This window comes from Saimiri boliviensis, chromosome X (genome assembly GCF_048565385.1).
Source record: "Saimiri boliviensis isolate mSaiBol1 chromosome X, mSaiBol1.pri, whole genome shotgun sequence".
Taxonomy (NCBI): domain Eukaryota; kingdom Metazoa; phylum Chordata; class Mammalia; order Primates; family Cebidae; genus Saimiri; species Saimiri boliviensis.
The window spans coordinates 16,370,999-16,392,446 of NC_133470.1; the positions used below are offsets into that span (position 1 = coordinate 16,370,999).

General features: G+C 42.0%; 1 protein-coding gene across 9 annotated transcripts in view; it reads right to left on the reverse strand.

Annotated features, from left to right (window-relative positions):
* Nucleotides 1-21,448, reverse strand: part of SH3KBP1 (SH3 domain containing kinase binding protein 1) — a 388,693-nt gene that overhangs the window by 18,532 nt on the left and 348,713 nt on the right. For 4 of the 9 annotated variants that reach the window (XM_074392221.1, XM_074392222.1, XM_074392224.1 and 1 more), the window contains one exon: nt 17,724-17,840. The exons of the other annotated variants lie outside the window; for them this stretch is intronic. In XM_074392221.1, the coding sequence (XP_074248322.1) occupies nt 17,724-17,840 (117 nt within the window). The remainder of the gene's footprint in view (nt 1-17,723; nt 17,841-21,448) is intronic. 9 annotated transcript variants of the gene reach the window in all.

A 21,448-nucleotide genomic window follows, 5' to 3' on the forward strand; every position in this document is an offset into this window, starting at 1 on the left:
TGCCTCAGCTTCCCTAGTAGCTGGGATTACAGGCGTGCACCACCATACCTGGCTAATTTTTGTATTTTTAGTAGAGATGGGGTTTCACCATGTTGGTCAGGCTGGTCTCAAACTCCTGACCTCAAGTGATCCAGCTGCCTTGGCCTCCCAAAGTGCTGGGATTACAGGTATGAGTCACCACACACCCAGTTTACTGCACATTTCTGCTAAATTTAACTTTCTATAGTTTTGGTTTGGAAAGAGCACTTTTTGGAAACAGCAACCAAACCAAACTGCCATACAGAAAAAAATGCACCAAATATGAGATTGCTTGCTGAAAAGGGAACCTGAGGCTACCCTGGCATGTTTCCATAGACCATGAACTGTAACACATTTCTGCTTTCTGACAGTGAAGGGGAGAAACTCTCCAGTATTGTCAAATCACTTTTCAGTGGCACAGAGCACACATCTCATGACTATGGCCATGGTAGCTACAATTAAGGCAGAATTTCCATGACTAACCCATCGTGGTGTGGAGAAAATGTCCCAATTTTCATGGTGGTTTTGAAATGAATCAAGCTGAAACCTGATATGAGCTTTCTCAGCCTGGTTGGGAATTTTTCCTCTTAAAAAGGTTTTAATGCTCCTAAGCCAGTCCAAAGCTATTGAACTGGCAAATGCCAGGGTATTTTTAAGAAGTTAGTTTCATAAGGATGAGAGGCCTCTGGCTTTTGTGATACTTGGACGACAAACTCTCTGCAGACATATGGGGATAATTCATGTTGGGCACGATGGAGTTGGCTTGGAAAGGGCCTCTGATTCTTCATGGCAGATGGAGTTTCCCATTTTCCATGAACTTCAGTCACACCCTATTTGGTTCAATTAGAAAGTGTAGTCTCATTTTCCATGGATAGGAGGAATGGTACCAGTGACCACAGGTGCATAAAGCACATCCAGTGAAGGCACAGAGGAGAAACAGTTAAAAGGCTAAGTTCAGGCTAGCTGGCACCAGCAGAGTTCTTTGGGAGCTCGTAAATGGTTCTCTGCATTTATTATAGCGTGTTGCTGTGGACTTTAAAAAAAAAGCTTTAGGATAGAAGTTTGCCTACAACTAAAACCTGGCAATGTTACTACCTCCTAATATCTCTGGAAGCTGTCCCTTCTCCACACCCTGTCTCAGATTATTAAGGTGGCTCAATTTCTTGCTTGGAACCACTGTAATAATTTCTCACTTTAAGCCCCTTACCACTCGCATGCTGCCACCAGAGAGGTGTACAGTCACGATCTGAGTGTGTCCCTTGAGGGTTTCCTCTCCCCACTAATCGCTTCAGTGCCACAACTGGGGCCTCTTTCAAGAAGCCAGAGTGCACCCTAAGGCCTGGGTTGGGTGCATCCCTACTGACCCATCACCCTGATCTCAGCACTTAGTACCCTGTACTGACATTCTCTGCTGACTTCTCTGCCTCCCCCACCAGCCAGGGAAGAAGCTATGGATTTTCTCTCTGTTTCCCTGAACTTAAGATCACTCCTGGCTTGCAGTGAGTGTTCAAAAAATGATTATTTAATACATTAACAAACAATCTTTCTAGGCTTCAGGTTTTCCAGCAGGAAAAAAATGAGAGAAATATATGAGCCATCAGCTTCATAAGGTTATTCTTTCGTAAATGAGAGACTATGTGAAAACCTTTTCAGATCACGCTGATAGAATTCTGTTTTCATGTACCATTAATGGAGCTGTGGGATTTGGAAACAAGGATCTCAGAGCAAGGCTAGAAATCCCCCACCTCTACCTTTTTTTTTTAGGTCTAAGATAAGAAAACCCTAAACCCACAGGGCCACAGGTACTTTATCTGCATTGCAGAGGCATCATGAGGCAGTCTGGATGGGAGGAGGAAGTCTCACTCCATGCGTCAGTCATTTGACTAATGTGGAAAATCAGTGCAGACTATCGAGACAGGCCCATTATTAGGGAGTCAAACGAACACCTGTGTTAGCTGAATCACTAAATGAAATTATTAGCAATGATTAGATTCTGCAGGAAAATAAACCCTCCAAAACATGTAAGGATACAGCAGATCAGCTGTTGTGGTTTCATTTATAATCCAGGTGTGAAGTTTGCAGGACACAAGCTGCTGAAAGTAAGTTAGTTTTGGGGGGGTTGGAGTTTTTTTTTTTTTTTTAGAGACAGGGTCTCACCCTGTCACCCAGGCTGGAGTGCATGTAGTGGTGTGATCATAGCTCATGGTATTATAGCTTCAAACTCCTGGGCTTAAACAACCCTCCTGCCTCAGCCTCCCAAGTAGGTAGCCACCATATCCAGCTAATTTTTGTTTTGTCTTATTTTTTGCTAGAGATAGGATCTTGCTATGTTGCCCAGGCTGATCTCATACTCCTGGCCTCAAGCAATCCTCCTGCCTCAGCCTCCCAAAGCACTAGGATTATAGACATGAGCCACTGTGCCTGGCCATAAACAAGTTTTGAGCTACTGTTTTGAACTCCATGTGCCGGCCATGCTACTACTAGATGCTTCACATGCACACACCCTCATTCCATCTGCACAAAACCACATGCTGTGTGGGCATCACTATACTCCACAAAGAAAGAGATGGAGAATCAGAGGTTAGAAAACATGCCCAAGGTCACTACCAACAAGTAACAGGGCCCACACACAGATTCATATCCAAGGGATTCTTTCCACTATAGAATGTTGCTTGTTTTTATTTAAATTTTATTCAAATGTGTTTTGAAATGGGCAGGAAAAGGGGCTTCTTCAAGGCACTCTGTGGCAAGAAATATAAGGTGTTAGGCAAGTTAACAGAATGTTTGGCTATTCGATACAAGCAACTTCTACATCAAAACGTGTAGCTCAAGAATAAGAGAGGGAGACACAATGTTTATTTGCTCATTAATTTAATCAAACATTTATTATTTACTTTGTGCCAAGCATAGGGATAGTTTTGAGAATGAATGTACAATCATCCTATATCAGCACTGTCCAGTAGAACTTGCTGTGATGACTGCAGTCTTCTGTAATCTGTACTATTCAAATGGTAGCCACTAGCCCCACATGGCTACAGAGTGCATGGATTATGGATGAGTACAGCTTTTTAATTAAATTTAAATAGTCACACATGGCTAGTGGCAATGAAGACTGTATATTATGATCCTGCATCTTGGTATTTCTCCTCACTTACGCTCAGCCCATTCATTCAGTGGCTATTTACTGAGCATACACTATGAGCCAGGCACTGGGTTAGGCAAAGGGTATACAGGGGTGGAAAACAGTCACATTCCCTGCCCACATGGAGCTAAGAGCCCACTGAGGGACACATGCTTTTTGTTTGCATAATTACAAGTTCTACTACTTACTATGAAAGAATAATAAAAGATGAAATTAGGTCAGGTGTGGTGGCTCACGCCTATAATCCCAGCACTTTGGGAGGTCAAGGCAGGCAGATCACAAGGTCAGGAATCCGAGGTCAGTCTGACCAACATGGTGAAACCGTGTCTCTACTAAAAATACAAAAAAAAGCTGGGCATGGTGGTGTGCAGCCAGCTACTCAGGAGGCTAAGGGAGGACAAGTGCTTGAACCGCAGAGACAGAGGTTGCACTGAGCCAACGTTGCGTCACTGCACTCTAGCCTGGGCGACAGAGTGAGACTTCGCCTCAAAAAAAAAAAAAAAAAAAAAAAAAAAGGTGAAATTACCAATGATAGCATGGGGACCTAATTTAGATCAGGGAAAGAGGACATATCTTACTGCAGTCTTGCTTCGAGGAGAGGTAGTGATTCACTCGGACTGATGACAAGCAATGTTAAGTGGGGAAAAGTAGCTCTCCACAATTGCATTCCTTTAAAAATTGCTCGCTACAGGCCCAAATTTGCTATGCTAAGTGATCTGATAAATAAGCTAATTCTCTACTGGAAACAGTGGTTACATTATTATCTATAGGATCATAAATTGGCACAACCTTTCTGTATGCCATTTGGCAATACCTATTACAAAATGTAAAGGTGTACACCTTCAGATATATCAATGTCACTTCTAGAAATTAATCCATAGAAATGTTTGTGTAAGTATAAAATGCTATATTTATGAAGCCAGTATACTTTCTAAAACAATTTTGGAAACCCTTTATAGCCTCCTCACACATAACAAGTTGAAATCTAAACTTTTATGTAAGTTTACTCACAAGGGATGTAATTTCTGTCATATTCTAAATATTAAGATTTTAAAATATAATATAGATTTCTTAAATATATCCAATATATATTTGAACACTGCAGCAATTTAAGCACCACCATCATCCATTTAAAAACATCATTAGATTTTAAGTTGGAAATTTTACATAATTTCTTTTCCTACTTAAATTCATATTTCCAACATCTACTGCTGAATTTTATCCTAATGTATTTTTAAGTCTGTTGTTAATTATTTTGTCATCTTTCTATTGTAAAAACATGTATAGAAATTGAAATTTAAGACTTTTTCTTTCCTGAAATCATAAGGCTCTAAGTGTAAAAATTATTTTTCTTCTGGATTGAGTTCTCATTACAATTATTATTAGTATACAAATGATCAGAACATAAGTATACACGCATACCACACATTTTGATAAATAATTTTTAAGCATGACAAAACAATTTTATTGGGCTTTTCCCCCAAACACTTCATGTGTGTATGATTATTAATACCAGAAAGAGATGGTTTGGTATCAACTCTCTATTTTTCATTTTAGAGACACAAGTGCCAAAAAAATTTGTTCACTTAAATAGAAGTAGATGGAATGGAGGCCAGCTGTGGTGGCTGACGCCTATAATCCCAGCACTTTGGGAGGTCAAGGTGGGTGGATCACTTGAAGTCAGGAGTTCAAGATCAGCCTGGCCAACATGGTGAAACCCTGTCTCTACTAAAACTACAAAATAAATTAGCTGGGTGTGGTGGTGCAGGCCTGTAATCCCAGCTACTCTGGAGGCTAAGACAGGAGAATCATTTAAACTCGGGAGACGGAGGTTGCAGTGAGCTGAGACAGTGCCGCTGCACTCCAGCCTGGACAACAGAGTGAGACTTTGTGTCAAAAAAAAAAAAACACAAAAAAGTAACTGAGATGAAAACATATATATATATACACACACACACACATATATATACACACATATATACATATATATATATACATATATATATATATATATAAAATTTTTTTTTTTGAGACAGTTGCCCTGAATGGAGTGCAGTGGCACAATCTTGGCTCACTGCAACCTCCACCTCCTGGGTTCAAGTGATTCTCCTGCCTCAGCCTCCCAAGTAGCTGGTACTACAGGCGCCCACCACCACACCTGGTCAATTTTTGTATTTTTAGTAGAGACGGGGTTTCACCATATTGGCCAGGCTGGTCTTGAACTCCTGACCTTGTGATCTGCCCACCTCAGCCTCCAAAGTGCTGGGATTACAGGCATAAGCCACTGTGCCTAACCAGAATGGAAATAATTTCGTCATCAATGTCACTCAATTCTCTGAACTCCTTGCAAATTATACACCAAAAATTAGACCACAGTCTAGCATCAACAGGAATTATTGTTTTTAATAGTCCACCATCAAACAACTTAGTGGGTACCTCCTTCAATGTCACTGGAAGCAAAGAATTACTAGCCAACTGATTTGAAAACAGAACTTGCAACCTGGAACTTGCATCTATGTCAGGGTTTGCTCTAGGATCCCAAACTTACTTAGGATGGCAAACATCCTATTCTTTTACATTTCCCTGTAATAACTTGGGTTAAAAAAATCAAAATAATTATTTTTAAAAATGAATGAGTACTTTTTAAAACTTTACAAAAAGTTATGCTCACGAGCCAGATGCAGTAGCATGCCTACAGTCACAGCTAGTTAGGAGGCTAAGGCAGGAGAATCACTTGAGCCCAGGAGTTCAAGTCCAGCCTGGACAACATAGTGAGACCCCATCACTAAAAATTTTAAAACGTCAAAGTTATACTCATAACCTTTAACAATTTCTTAAATCTCCATATAGCCATCAAATCATTTAAAAGCAAAAAATCATTAAGCAAAAGAAAAAAACAAACAAAAAACCTAGATTAGACTGTAGAAAGGGCCAAATTATCATTCTAGATTAAAAGAACAGAACTAAAGAAACTGAAGAGCCAAAGGAAAGAATAAGCTACTTAATTTCAAAGAGGATTCAGAGGCTACCAAGCCAGCAGTTTTCTCAATGTCTAGAAAACTCAGCTAAAAGAAATGGGCAGGGTTACAGAAACATAGACTATGAGGCTGCATTGGGTTATTTCTTTTATAATTTTTTGTAGAGACAGAGTTTCCCTATATTGCCCAGGCTGGTCTCGAACTGGTGGACTCAAGCAATTCCTCCTGCCTCAGCCTCCCAAAATGCTGGGATTACAGGAATGAGACCCCATGCCCTAGCCTGAACTGGGTTCTTCATAATCATTTCATCCAAGCCACTGGATTAATTATGAAAAACCAAGATCCAAGGAGGTGCAATGGTGTGCTCGATGGTCAGCTTCAGTGGGATGAGCAGCCAGAGCAGAGTGCACACTTCTTTTTGGAGCGTAAGATGTACAGGTCATTTCATCTTTAACAGCACTTAACCTAGACAGAAGAGGAGCAGGGACAGGTGCAGTGGCTCATGCCTATAATTCCAGCACTTTGGGAGGCCGAGGTGGAAGGATTGCTTGAGCCCTGGAGTTTGAGACCAGCCTGAGCAACACAGTGAGACCCATCTTTACAAAAAAATGAAAAAATATCTGGGCTTGGTGGTGCATACCTGTGATCCCTGCTACATGGGAGGCTGAGGTAGGAGGACTGCTTGAGCCTGGGAGGTTGAACCTGCAGTGAGCTGTGAATGCACCACTGCACTTCAGCCTGGGCAACAGAGCAAGACCCTATCTCAAAAAAAAAAAAAAAAAAAGACCCTATCTCAAAAAAAAAAAAAAAAAGTCTGATACTCTAATATGAAACTTTAATGCATATGTGAAACAATAATATTCTAATGTCCAGAATTACATGGAAGCCAAAATTACACTGACTACAAAATTTGAGGAGGAAAAACCTCCTGTCTCAAAGCCTAGTGTGCTTTTTACTACCCCAGGAGGGACAAGAGTCCCCCAAAACTGCTAGAAGGGGCTGGCAGGCTCCCATTCAGCAACCTGGGTAACTCGATGAGCTATTTCTCATTTGTAAACATCAGGAGAAGGGAGAAGACTTAGGTAAAAAGGATTTAAAGTGCTCTTAAAAATCTGACACTCCACGACTTTTTCTTAGGAAAAAAATTACAAGTAATCCTATCTCTATCAAAAAAAGTTAATCTGCTAATTGTACATTTCTGGACACTAAGTTTTTACCTGAGCTATGGCTTCAACGCCTGACTCTCTCTAGGGCCTTTTCCTTGCCCCCAACATTTCTCCTTCCTGCCACCTTCTATCCCTGCAGATATGAGCTGGACCTGTGGTTTTCAAAAGTTGCCAAGAACTGGCATGTGTCCGTGCCAAGATTATCACCAGTCATAATGCACTGAGAAACAGATCAACATTGTGAGTTTCCCATTAAGCTAAATGTGTTCAATTTTACACTCGGAGATTATACCCTTTCCAATAGGAGATGGCATTTGTTTATTTCTGAATGTGCATCATTAATAAAAGAAAAATCAAGCAGTCTCCCAAATTAAAAGCCTTTTTTTTTTTTTTTTTTTTTGGTCCTGACACCTTACACCAAAATTAACTCCAGATGAATTAAAGACTTAAACATCAGACCTAATACCATAAAAACCCTAGAAGAAAATCTAGGCAAAACCATTCAGGACATAGGCATAGGCAAGGACTTCATGACCAAAATGCCAAAAGCAGTGGCAACAAAAGCCAAAATAGACAAATGGGACCTAATCAAACTCCACAGCTTCTGCACGGCAAAAGAAACAGTCAGTAGAGTGAATCGGCAACTAACAGAATGGGAAAAAATTTTTGTAGTCCACATATCTGACAAGGGGCTGATATCCAGAATTTACAAAGAACTAAAGCAGATCTATAAGAAAAAAACAAACAAGCCCATTCAAAAATGGGCAAAGGATATGAACAGACTTTACAAAAGAAGACATACAGGAGGCCAACAAACATATGAAAAAATGCTCATCATCACTGGTCATCAGAGAAATGCAAATCAAAACCACATTGAGATACCATCTCACACCAGTTAGAATGGCGATCATTAAAAAATCTGGAGACAACAGATGCTGGAGAGGATGTGGACAAATAGGAAGACTTTTACACTGTTGGTGGGAGTGTAAATTAATTCAACCATTGTGGAAGACAGTGGGGCGATTCCTCAATGACCTAAAAATAGAAATCCCATTTGACCCAGCAATCCCATTACTGGGTATATATCCAAAGGATTATAAATCATTCTACTATAAGGACACATGCACATGAATGTTCATTGCAGCACTGTTTACAATAGCAAAGACCTGGAACCAACCCAAAGGCCCATCGACGATAGACTGGATAGGGAAAATGTGGTACATATACACCATGGAATATTATGCAGCCATCAAAAATGATGAGTTTGCGTCCTTTGTAGGGACATGGATGAACCTGGAAACCATCATTCTCAGCAAATTGACACAAGAGCAGAAAATCAAACACCGCATGTTCTCACTCATAGGCGGGTGTTGAACAATGAGAACACATGGACACAGGGAGGGGAGCACTACACGCTGGGATCCGTTGGGGGGAAATGGGGGAGGGACAGGGAGGTGGGGAGGTGGGAAGAGGTAGCATGGGGAGAAATGACAGATACAGGTGAGGGGAAGGAAGGCAGCAAACCACACTGCCATGTGTTTACCTATGCAACAATCTTGCATGTTCTTCACATGTACCCCAAAACCTAAAATGCAATAAAAAGTAAAATAAAATAAAAAATAAAATTAAAAAAAAAAAGAGAAATTCCAAACAGTATGAACCTCAGGGAGACATGAATCAGGCCTGGGGAGATGAAGAGAGTGTCACTGCAGGTTACACAAAGGTAAGCTTGGTTCTAAATCAGGGCATCCTGCTAACCTTGAACTCCAGCCTTCGCTTGCCACCACTAAATCCAATGACCTTTTAATGGGGCCCATCAATGTCACTCTCCAACTGCTAATCATTTTTCTTTTGTAATGAATCAAACTTTGCAGGCTCTTAACTTTGGCCAAGGTTTCCAAGACCATGCTTTAATAAGAGACCATGGCTAAATAAGGATTTTGATAATTTACTTAATAAAGTAATACTAAAACAAAATACTTAATAAAATGTCATGTGTCCATAATGCTTTTAATGTGACAAAGGGATGCCTAAGTATGATTTTCTCGTAGCTTGTACATTCCTCTGAATATTGGAAAATAGAAGTAAAATGGAAGCCATAACCAGGCTCTGCCAATCCATGAGCCTACAGCCAGAGAATGGGGGGAGGGGGGCACCCCAAGCCAAATAAATGCCATGTGGGATCTGAGAGCTGAACATCACCTGTTTCCTTCTTGCTTCTGCATTCATTTTTAGCTCAGAGGCCTCTGTGGAATATACTGTGGATGCAGCAAAAGTTACTATACAAGTCTCTTTGTTCTATGAGAATACTTTGAATCTACTGGGTGTACCTCCAGATTTGCATTCTTAAATCTGGAGGTACACTCAGTACCTCCAGAATACAGCACTAGAATATGGTCTCAGCATGTAGAAAAGGTAGAACCACTCAGACATCAGACTGAATGATGAGCAAGAGCCCTGGCCACAGAGATGCAGCTGATCACAATACTAGGGGAGGGAGGACATGCTGACTCTGCATACAGGTGAGCGTTTGCGGCTGCCTGCAAGTCCACAAAGCTACTAGGCTCTGTGACCCTCTCCAAGCCAAGGGCCATCTGAATTGATGCTCCGTAAATGTCACTCTACCTCTCTCAGGTCAGCTATTTTGCAGGATGGTGGGTATAGAGCACGTGGGTAGGACAGCACTAACTTGCTCTCTGTATTCCCATACCACTGAATGCACTGCTCCAATGAGGTTCTGCAACATTTGCCATCATGTCCCCACTTTGACTTAACCTTCCCCCATTTGTACAGCATTTGTGAGGCTTTTCCTACTGGCATTTTCAATGTTTATTGAACTGGTGCTTACGGGGCGTGATAGGGTGAAAGATGTTCGTGGAACCCCTCATAACTAAGCACAAACCCAGCCACCACAATGGACCACCAAAGGCCAGCAGGACCAATCTGTGCAGGGCGCACAGGGAGAGGTGAGTACCTCAGTTCTGATGAGCACCAACATCTTTCACTGAGAAGGTCTAAGTGGACACACTCAGTTTACATCCAGGACCAGGCTGGCCCTTCAAAGGGCCCCGAAGGACCATCTCCTGTAGGACTGGAGGATGGCTTTCAAAATGAGTGCTGGCTGCCAGCTGGACCTTGTTTCCTCAGCAGCACACCTCCACTGTGAGCCTGAGAGGCTGGGAACCAGGGGAGGGCTCAAGGGCAATGCAGGGAGAGGGCCAGCCACGGATACTGTTCTGAATTAACTATGCCTCTGTAAATTTGACAAGGGAACCAAATATGCTCAGAGGACTGCCTGGGTTAAAACGCATCAATTAGAAATGCAACCTGTTTCACTTCCTTTGTATAAAGTATTTGACCCTCAGCACAATCTCTTTTGCTTTTTGTCACCACTCTTGAGAAATGTATAGTACTTTTCAGCTACTCCTGATAAAAATTTATCTTTGATCATGATTTGTGTCCCTGAATAGGGACTGGAGCTGCACACGTCCACACACGGGCACCCTATCCCATCATATGCAGACTTGACTGCAGACCAATAGCAACTGTATCTCCTGTTCTTCAGCGTGGGTAATGTCAACCACATCCTTGGTTCCAAGCTGTGTCTGAAGGTTGCCAGTAAGGAGACAGTGTCTGTAGGAGCCAGCCACGGCTCTTGAATGAAAGTTCGTATGTTTGAATGTCTAACCCTGAGAGAGCTGGAAGGTGCGGCTGTTGTTTACACACACTCAGCCAGTAGTCAATGTGGAACACTCCAAATGACACTCATGGTTTTTTCTTTTTTCTTTTTTTTATGGCAAGCAGGACACACTATATCTTGTCTTATTGAACCTGAGAAATTGCTTAACAATCTGACATGCTGCAAGGACCAATAACTGGCTCTCTAGCTCCAAAAGGGGAAGTTTTAAATAAGTCTTTAAAAAAGAGTGCAGAAAAACCAACAGCCCCAAGTCAGGAGATCTGAGTTTGTCCTCAAAATTTGTATAAGAAAACCCTAGAAGTGATTTCTTATCATAAAAGGTAGAAATTGCAAAATAAGGTAAGAATGCAATCACTTGTTTATAGAGATTTGGCATCACAGTCACAAAAATTTCGTGTTCATGGTCACTATTAAAATTGCTCTCTCTTGCTCTCCTGTATAATTTTACTATACAGAGCACAGATTTAGAACTTAGTATTGATCAAATTTGTTATTGTCTTTTTATGTAATACCCATTTAAACACTGGGTAGTTGATCTTTGGCAAATATCTAATCCCAAATCCAACACTCTTTCTATTTGAAATCAGACTTAAAGACTCAAATGGTATCATTTCACTTGCTGCAAGCCTTAAGATCCCCCTCCGTGTCTCTGTCTGTCTCTGTCTCTGTCTCTCTCTCTCACACACACACACAAAGGTCACATTCGTGTCCTTGGTTGATGTTTAAGTTAATTATTTCAAATATAATTTCTTTTTTGTATATGAAGTCTCTGATTTTCCAAAGCTCTGAAATTATTTTCAAACTAGGTTTTATAGAGATTCTCAGGAAATGAGATAGGCCACTCCAGGGAAGAACAAGTTGTACTTGTGGGGGAGGCCTGTCCTCTTCCCATTCTTAACACAGACTGTGCTCTCTTGGCCTCAATGCTATTGACATTTGGGATGGGTCATCCTTTGTTGTCTGTGGGGGCTGTCCTGTGCACTGGAGGATGCTTAACAGCATCCTTGGCCTATGCCCACTAGATACCAGGCAGCATGTCCACCCCCACCCCCACCCCACCCCTACAATGTGACAGCCAAAAAGTCTCCGGACATTGCCAAATACCTCCTTGGAGAGAGAAGTTAAGAAATGCTAATGTAGACCTATCCCATGCACTGAAAGTTTGGGCTCATGGGTAGGGGAGACCTGGCTTCAACTCCAATTTCTTACTAGCCAGATGATCTTGCTCAGTTTCCCCAGCTTGCTTTCTTCCCTGATCCTTCATTGTAAAAACACGAATCATTACACCTCCCTCACAGGGCTATGGATGGTGAGAAAAAACTAGACAAAACATTTAGTGGGCACCCAGTGAATATTAGTTCTTACTTTCCTTACTCTTGCTTGCTCTCACTGCTCTTACTTCAACACTAGAACCTCAGATGATGGACGAGGGGAGATGAAGGGGGAGTGTTTTTTCTCCACTGTATTAGTGGAATGATTCTAACACAAGGATATTCCACACACAGCTCCAGTACTCATACTGTACCTCAAAGAGGAACAAAAACTTAAAAGGCATGCTCTACCCCAAACATGCTTGTAAAACACTCCTAAGCTTTTCAAACACTTTGGGATTATTTTATCACCAGGGTTGTAATCAGCTACAGATCAATGTCCAGGTAGGACTTGATTTTTTTAAATGGTGTAAAAAATATGCACATTTAACACCCTAGGGGGATGTTTTACATTACAAAATGATTATTAGCTTTTGTAGAGCTTTATTTTTATTTTTTGAGACGGAGTTTCCCTCTTTTTGCCCAGGCTGGAGTGCAATGGTGTGATCTTAGCTCACTGCAACCTCCGCCTCCCGGGTTCAAGCAATTCTCCTGCCTCAGTCTCCCAAGTAGCTGGGATTACAGGCATGCGCCACCACACTTGGTTAATTTTGTGCTTTTAGTAGAGACAGGGTTTCTCCATGTTGGTCAGGCTGGTCATCTTGAACTCCCAACCTCAGGTGATCCACACTCCTGGGTCTCCCTAAGTGCTGGGTTTACAGGTGTGAGCCGCTATGCCTGGCCTTTTTTTTTTTTTGAGATGGAGTTTCACTCTTGTTGTCCAAGCTGTAGTGCAGTGGTGTGATCTTGGCAACCTCCGTCTTCCAGGTTTAAGCGATTCTCCTGCCTAAGCCTCCCGGGTAGCTGGGATTACAGGTACCCACCATCACGCCCAGCTAATTTTTTTTTTTTTTTAATTTTGTGTTTTCAGTAGAGACAGGGTTTCACCGTGTTGGCCAGGCTGGTCTCGAACTCCTGACCTCAGGTGATCCACCCGACTTTGGCCTCCCAAAGTGCTAGGATTACAGGCATGAGCCACCACGCCCAGCCTAAAGAGCTTTCTTAACACATCTAAAACATAATTTTATATATAAAGGATTGGTTTACAGATGATACAGAAACATCAATGTAGCAGTTGTTACTCTAAATAATCACAACTATTTTATAAAGTGGGGCAAAGGAGGCCTGGTGTGGTGGCTCGCGCCTGTAATTCCAGCACTTTGGGAGGCTGAGGCAGGTAGATCACTTGACCTCAGGAGTTCGAAATCAGCCTGGCCAACATGGTGAAACTCCATCTCTGCCAAAAAATACAAAAATTAGCCGGGCGTGATGGCATGCACCTGTAGTCCCAGTTACTCAAGAAGCTGAGGTAGGCGAATCACCCAGCCTGGCTGACAGAATGAAACCTGGTCTCTCAAAAAAAAAAAAAAAAAGTGGGGACAGAGGAGCACTTTGAATCCCATACTTACATATCAGTGGTGTGCGTATCTATTTTAACACTGGGACTTCAATGTGAGTGTTAGGAAAATTCCAATTAGCTCTTTTTTTTCCTTTTTAATAGCTTTGCTGAGTATAATTTATACGTATCATAAAGTCCACCCATGTTATGTGTACAACTCAATAATTTTAGTAAATTTAGAGTTGTGCAACTATCACTACAATTCCCTTTGAGAACCTTTCTGGAACCTCAAATTGACTGGCTCTTAATAGTATTCCTAGGTCACAGGGAAGTACTTCCATGTTTCCTGGTTCAAATGAACCATAGGCCCAGGTATCTGTGGGAGATCTGAGCACGAGTGGAAGTTAGCCTTGATACCTTTCAAACCACTTCCACATCCCAAGTCCGTTGACTTTAAAGCGAGGAATGCTTGGCCCCCAAAACTGACTATAGCATGAAGTGTGTTTCGTGGTCAAGTTGAAAAGACAGAGAAGAAATCTTCACTCTACTCAAGTGAAGGTGGGGTGGGGTCTACATAAAGAGACGGAAGTGGGAATAGATTGAGATTTGGATTGGATGGAAAAAAAACTACAGTTCTAACAATGACGCTAGGCAACTGAGGAGGAATGATAAGGGCTTTCTCTAAGTCAATTAGTTGAAAACAGGTGGCATACTTCATAGTAGGCTTCCTATCTGAAGGCCTGTTGCTATGTGCTTTCGTGGGAAAGGAACCGAAAATCTCAGTAGCATTGAAGTGTAACAATAAATCCTGCCATGCAGTGGGAACTACAATATATGGCATAATAAAAGTAAATGTTATGGCACTTGACTTCACGGCCTATAATCTCCCATTTAATCAGAACAGAGATTCTTCAATCAGCAAGAGAAAACTGGACAATTTAATTTTCATTTCTATTCACGCACAGGCCTGTGTTGGAGTTTGTCCATGTTTTCTATTATGTTACTTGAAATATGGCTTCATAGTTTGATACAAACAATATCTCAAACTGACATCAACAAGTTAGTTTTGGACCAACTGATTTCATTCTAATTGATTGCTGGCTGACCGATGCTGGGAGCCACCCACACGAGATCTGAAAAAACCATGTTTTCTAACTTAATATTATAATAATTTTAAATTAATAGCTTTATTAAGTGGAAACCCAGATTTATTTATAGCTAACACTGATGGTTTCCAATGGTTTTCAGGGTTGTATTATGTTGTTCATTGCAGCCCACATTTAGACAGCTTTAACTGTCTGAATCACTAACAAAACATTCTGGTACAAATAATTTCCTCCTTGATCCAATGCAATGAACAAATGCTACAGAAGCAGCCCCGAGGAGAGCCACCCGCTTCTGCAATGTCTTTTTCTCCTTGACCGACCCAACTACAAAGAACATTTCTGCCTTTGGGCCTAAAGACATTCTGCTTAGAATTCTCTCCTCCCTTGGCCTCTGTGATGTTTCAAGATCCTGATTTTCCCTTAAATGTGTACTTGGCAGGGGTTTGGACTTCAGCCCTAGGTTCTTCTTTGCCTTTTCTCACATCAAGGACTTTATCTTCCTGACCCAACTAACACTTCTAAGCAAACAACATTAATAGTAAGCATTTCTATCTTTTTTGCAGGCCATCAAGTGATTTGACATAATTCTGGAAGACAAAGCGAGGAAGATGATAGAGATTTTTTTTTTTTTTTTTTTGAGACAGGTTCTGACTCTGTCGCCCAGGCTGGAGTGCAGTGGCATAATCATAGCTCACTGCAGCGTTGACATCCCAGGCTCAAGTAATCCTGCTACCTCAGCCTCCTGAGTAGCTGGGACCACAGGTATGTGCCATCACATCTGGCTAATTTTTTTGTAGAAATAGAGTCTTATTATATTTCCCAGGCTGGTCTTGAACTCCTAAACTCAAACAATCCTCCTGCCTCAGCCTCCCAAAGTGCTGGGATTACAGGTGTGAGTCACTGCTGCATGTTACTATTCTTTCTTTCTTTTTTTCTTTGTGATGGGATCTCACTCTATCACCCAGGTTGGACCGTGGTGGCATGATATCAGGTCACTGCAACCCCCACCTCCTGGGCTCAAGCGATCCTCCCACCTCAGCCTCCTAAGTAGCTAGGACCACAGGCAGGTGCCACCACACCTGGCTATTTTTTAAAAAAATTTTGTAGAGATAGGGTCTCACTATATTGCTTAGGCTGGTCTCACATTACTGGGTTCAAACAATCCTCCTGCCTCAGCCTCCCAAAGTACTGACATTATAAGTGTGGGCTACCACGCCCAGCAGAGATGTTAGTATTCTTTACGGATAAGAAAGCTGAAGCTCAAAGAGTCTGTGCAAATTACAGAAGGCCACTCAGCTGAGAAGCAGCCAATTCAGCACTCAAACCCAGGTCTGCAGAGGCCACTCCTGCCCTCTTCTCTCCAGCCACTGGGAAGCTCCTAATCCCTATGTCTAACCCCTGCCAACCTCTTGACCCTCAGCCCTCTACCTCCTCCCTCTACCTGGCACTGACACGGGCATGTCTGGCCCACTCTTAAAGCCAACATACTTAACTAAACTCATCTCGTTTTCTTCCAAACCAGCTCCTCCTCCTGACATGGTCATTTCTACCCATGTTGCTGGATTCCCCAGTCACCCGATTCTAAAAACCTCAAGACTAACAAATCATTCTCTCCTCCTCCCGACTCCCAAATCCAATCTACTGCCTGACAATATTGCCTGGCAATAATTCTCCTGTATTGCTGCTTCCACATCTAGCTATTCTTTCCTGATCCTTTTATAAGCAGCTTCTTTCTGGCTCTCTCTGCCTCTTACTTCAAGTATCAAATAACCTGACTCCTTGACACCCATCTTTCCTTCATCTGATTAGTCTCACAAAGCTCCAGCAGTTACTATCTAAATTTTTAGACTTAATCCTGTCACTCTGGTGTACCATCAGTGATCCCCACTGCCTACAGAATACATTACAAATCCATCTCCCTCAAACTTAATCCAATCCCTACTTAAAATTCCAGGGTGATATAGTTTGGATATGGGTCTCTACCAAAATCTCATGTTCTGTTGTAATCTCCAGTGGAGATGGGACCTGGTGGGAGGTGATTGGATCATGGGGCCAGACTTCTCATGAATGGTTTAGTATACCCTTAGTATGGTCCTAATGATGGTGAGTGAGTTCTCAAGAGATCTGGGTGTTTAAAAGTGTCTGTTCCTCCTTTGCCTTCTGCCATGATTGGAAGCTTCCCGAGGCCTCTCCAGAAGCAGATGCTGCCATGCTTCCTGAACAGCCTGCAGAATCTTCTTTTCTTATAAATTATCCAGTCTCAGATATGTCTTTATAGCAATACAAGAATGGACTAATACACAGGATAGCCCTCCCTCCTTCCCAGCGCAAACCCTCTACCACAGCCAGGCTGGTCAGCACTCCCCACGTGATTTTCCTGCCCACCTCCACTACCCCCACATAAGCAAATCCAATTTCAAGATACAGACAAATCTGTCCCCCTTTATAAAGCCTGTTTCAACAACCAGGGCCCCAGGGAACATTCTCTCCTCTGACCAGCATTACTTTCTACCATTCAGTCATTTATACAGACCTACAGTATTATTTAACTTTTCATTTGCCATCTTAGGGGCCGAAATGGATCCAAAGCCCCTGGAAGGCAGAGCCTTTGTGTGAGGGCCTCAGTCTCCAGCCAGCCTTGCATTTCAGTAGTAGGTACTCAATATTTATTGATCACGATCACGAGACTGCCAATCATCATTTCTTACAATGCAAATAAAATATACATTAAATTGTTAACTTGAGGCTGGGCGTGGTGGCTCACACCTGTAATCCCAGCACTTTGGGAGGCCAAGGCGGGAGGATCACTTGAACCTGGGAGTTCAAGACCAACCTGGGCAACATAGGGAGATACTGTCTCTACAAAAATAATTTTTTAAGTTAGCCAGGCATGGTAATACGCACCTGTAATCCAAGCTACTTGGGAGGCTAAGGCAAGAGGATCACTGAGCCCAGGAGTTGGAGGCCGCAGTGAGCAACGATCACACCGTTGCACTCCATACTTGGTGACAGAGCAAGACTCTACCTCAAAACAAAAAAAAAATCATAAACTTGAGAAGTTTTAGTCTTCTAGGACTAATGTCTTCGTGGCAAAGAGAGACAGAGAAGCAAACCTCAGCACTGTATTTCTGGGCTCCCAAATATATGCAACTGTGCTTAGTTTCCACAGCCTAAGAAGTTTCTGTAGATGAATCCCCCTCATCAATACCCCCAATATTTCCACACTAGCTCGTCAGACTGAAAAACATGTGGTTCATATTTTGATGACAGCAATCACAGACATCTCCAGACCCAAAGAATACAAAGGTCAAAGGTCAATGCTTTTAACAAGCAAGACAGATTATCCTGTATATTCTGGAGAAGGGAGAATACCTCCCTTCCTAGGACATGAGGGAGGTGACAAGACAGCCTCCTAAGGTCACACATGAGCTTCACCAACCAGCCACCCTGGCTTAAAACAGGGCCCAAGTATGAAACTACAGTGGTAGAACCAGAACTTAGTCAGGCTATTTCCGACAATCTGTTTTCATTCACAGTGGATCATTGCTCTGCCTGCACTTTAAGCAGATCAAAAGCTATAGCAGGCCAGAGTTTCTGTTATTGCTTCAGCCCAAGCTATCAGGTTATGCTTGCTTCCTGACTGGGGTTCTCAAGGGCTGAGGATGTAAACGAACTTGTGGAAACAGGGCAAGTACTTTTGGCATTTACAGTCACAGTCACACATCCTACCCCCAAGCCTCTAAGAGATCAGACCAGAGACCGCAGGTCAGCAGTTGCAAAGATGCAACTCTATCAGCAGGTTCAGAAGAAAACAGTACCCAAACAGAGGAACAGCAGCAGGTGAGCAGAATGCTCATGTCAGGAGCTCTAGTGCTCTTATAAGGCCTGCAAACCATTGCATATCTGTTTCTAAAGTCAGTGGCCCAAGCAGATGATGCTGGAAAGCTGTCTTCCACGTCAAATCAATCCCTGATGATGCTTGCCAGAGGTTACAGAAGGGGGTGGGCGGAGAAAGATGGGTGTGGCTTAAAAAGGGCAACACAAGGGATCTAGCGGTAATGGAATCGTTCTCTGTCTTGATCGTGGTGGTAGATACATAAACCTACATGTATAATAAAATTGCAGGCTGGGCAAAGTGGCTCACACCTGTAATCCCAGAACTTTGGGAAGCCAAAGTAGGAGGATTACCTGAAGCTAGGACTTCGATACAAGCCTGGGCAACATAGTGAAACCCTGTCTCTACAAAAAATACAAAAATTAGTCAGGCATGGTGGCATGCACCTGTGGCCCCAGCTACTCGGGTGGGAGGATCACTTAAACCCCGTAGACAGAGGTTGCAGTGAGCCGAGATCGCACCACTGCACTCCAGCCTGGGCAACAGAGCAAGACTCCATCTCAAAAAAAAAAAAAAAAAAAAAAAATTACAAAGAGTGAAATACACACACAAGTACTAGTAAAACTGGGAAAATCTGGGTAAGATTGGGGGATCATATCAATGTCAATATCCTGATCATGATAGTGTACTATATAGTTTTGTAAGATGTTACTGATGACATAGATTTCTATTACTTCTTACAACTGCATGTGAATCTATAATGACCTCAAAATAAAAAGTTAAGTTAAAACAAAGTAAATTCTGAAATATAGCCTTCTAAATTATGTAGAATATGAGAGAACGCTGACTTATGACCTTGAAAGGTACAAACAGAAGATGTAAAGCTAAAAAAAATTTATACTATTATAGCCATAAAAAAGAATGAGATCCTATCCTTTACAACAACATGTTAAGTGAAATAAACCAGGTGCAGAAAGAGAAACATTGCATGTTCTCACTTATTTGTGGGATCTAAAAATCAAAACAATTGAACTCATGGAGGTAGAGAGTAGAAGGATGATTATCAGAGGCTGGGAAGGGCAGCAGGGGGACAGGGAGGGGAGGGAGAGAGGATGGCTAATGGGTACAAAAAATATAGTTAGAAAGAATGTATAAGACCCACTATTTGACAGCACAATAGCATGACTGTAGTCAATAATAATTTAATTGTACATTTAAAAATAAAGTGTGTAATTGGATTGTTTATAACTGAAAGGATAAACGCTGAAGCTGATGGGGAAAATGTGTTGAAATGAAATCTTGTACACAGTTGCAAGTTTTTCTTAAAGCAGATCACTTTCCTCTTCCCAAGAAATATGACATCCTGTTGCTAAACAATATAATTTTTTTATATTTCTATCATTAAATGGCCTTTATGTCAAAAAACAAAATAATAAGAAAAAATTAGTCCCTGAATCTGGACTTCTTAAAAGGGTTGTCACCCACATCAGACCACCAGTGGTCTTAACAGCACACAGGTGGCCTCACACCCACCCATGCATACCTCAGAAAGGACCTCTGACTTTTATTTTCCCAGAGACACTGTAGCTCCTTCCCATTTACCACATAGAAGTATCCTGACCTTGGGAAAACTCACTCATGTACTGAACTAAGTGGCAATTATGACACCAAAGCTCATTTAAAACTCAAAGTCAAAAGTGCTGTATCAACAATGAACCCTGCCATCTCATATTTGCACCCACTCACCTTTTTACAAAAAATACACAAATCACTGGAAACTGTGAACATAAGAGCTAATGGCCACTTTTACAAAAAGGCTTATTCACTATTTCTTTTTGTTAGACCTTGCAAGGAATTTCTCCTAAAGCCAGGGAGGGGAAAAGTCCCAGGCATTGTGTTTTAATGTGCAAAGCACAATCATTTCCCTTCTTCTTCTTTTTTTTAAGAAGAAATCTGTTTATTAAAAATTTCAGGACAGCAAGTAACAGAATAGCTTTAATAGAAAATGACTTACTTGGGCCAGGCGTGGTGGCTCACGCCTGTAATCCCAGCACTTTGTGAGGCTGCAGCGGGCAGATCACTAGGTCAGGAGTTCAAAACCAGCCTAGCCAACATGGTGAAAGCCCATCTCTACAAAAAATACAAAATTAGCTGGGCGTGTTGGTGCATGCCTGTAATCCCAGCTACTTAGGAGGCTGAGGCAGGAGAATTGCTTGAAACAGGAGGGCAGAGATTGCAGTGAGCCAAGATCGAGCCACTGCACTCCAGCCTGGGCGACCGAGTGAGACTCCATCTCAAAAAAAAAAAACAAAAAAACAAAACCGACTTCCTTTTGTTTATATTGGAAACTCTCAAAACCTTAGAACTGTTTTCATGGTTCCTGCTATCTGTATTAGTTTCCTATTGCTACCGTAACAAATCACCCATCTCATTATGGGGTTGGTTACCAACCCCATTGTGGTGCTGTAATTTAGTCTTTAAAATAAATTTATTATTTTATACTTCTGGAGGGTAGAAGTCTCAGGTTAGTCTCAGTGGACTGAAATCATGGTGTCAGCGGGGGTTTGTTCTTCCTCGAGATCCTAGGCAAGAATGTTTCCTCACCTTTCCTAGTTCTGGTGGCTGCCTGCATTCCTTGGCCCTGGCCATCGGACCATCCTCCAACCGCTTCCTCTCTGACTACACTGCTTCCCCCTTGTGAATGTATTGGGCCCACCCAGAAATTCCAGGATAGTCTCTCGATCTCAAGATCCTTAACTCCATCATATGTACAACGTCCCTTTTATCGTGTAAG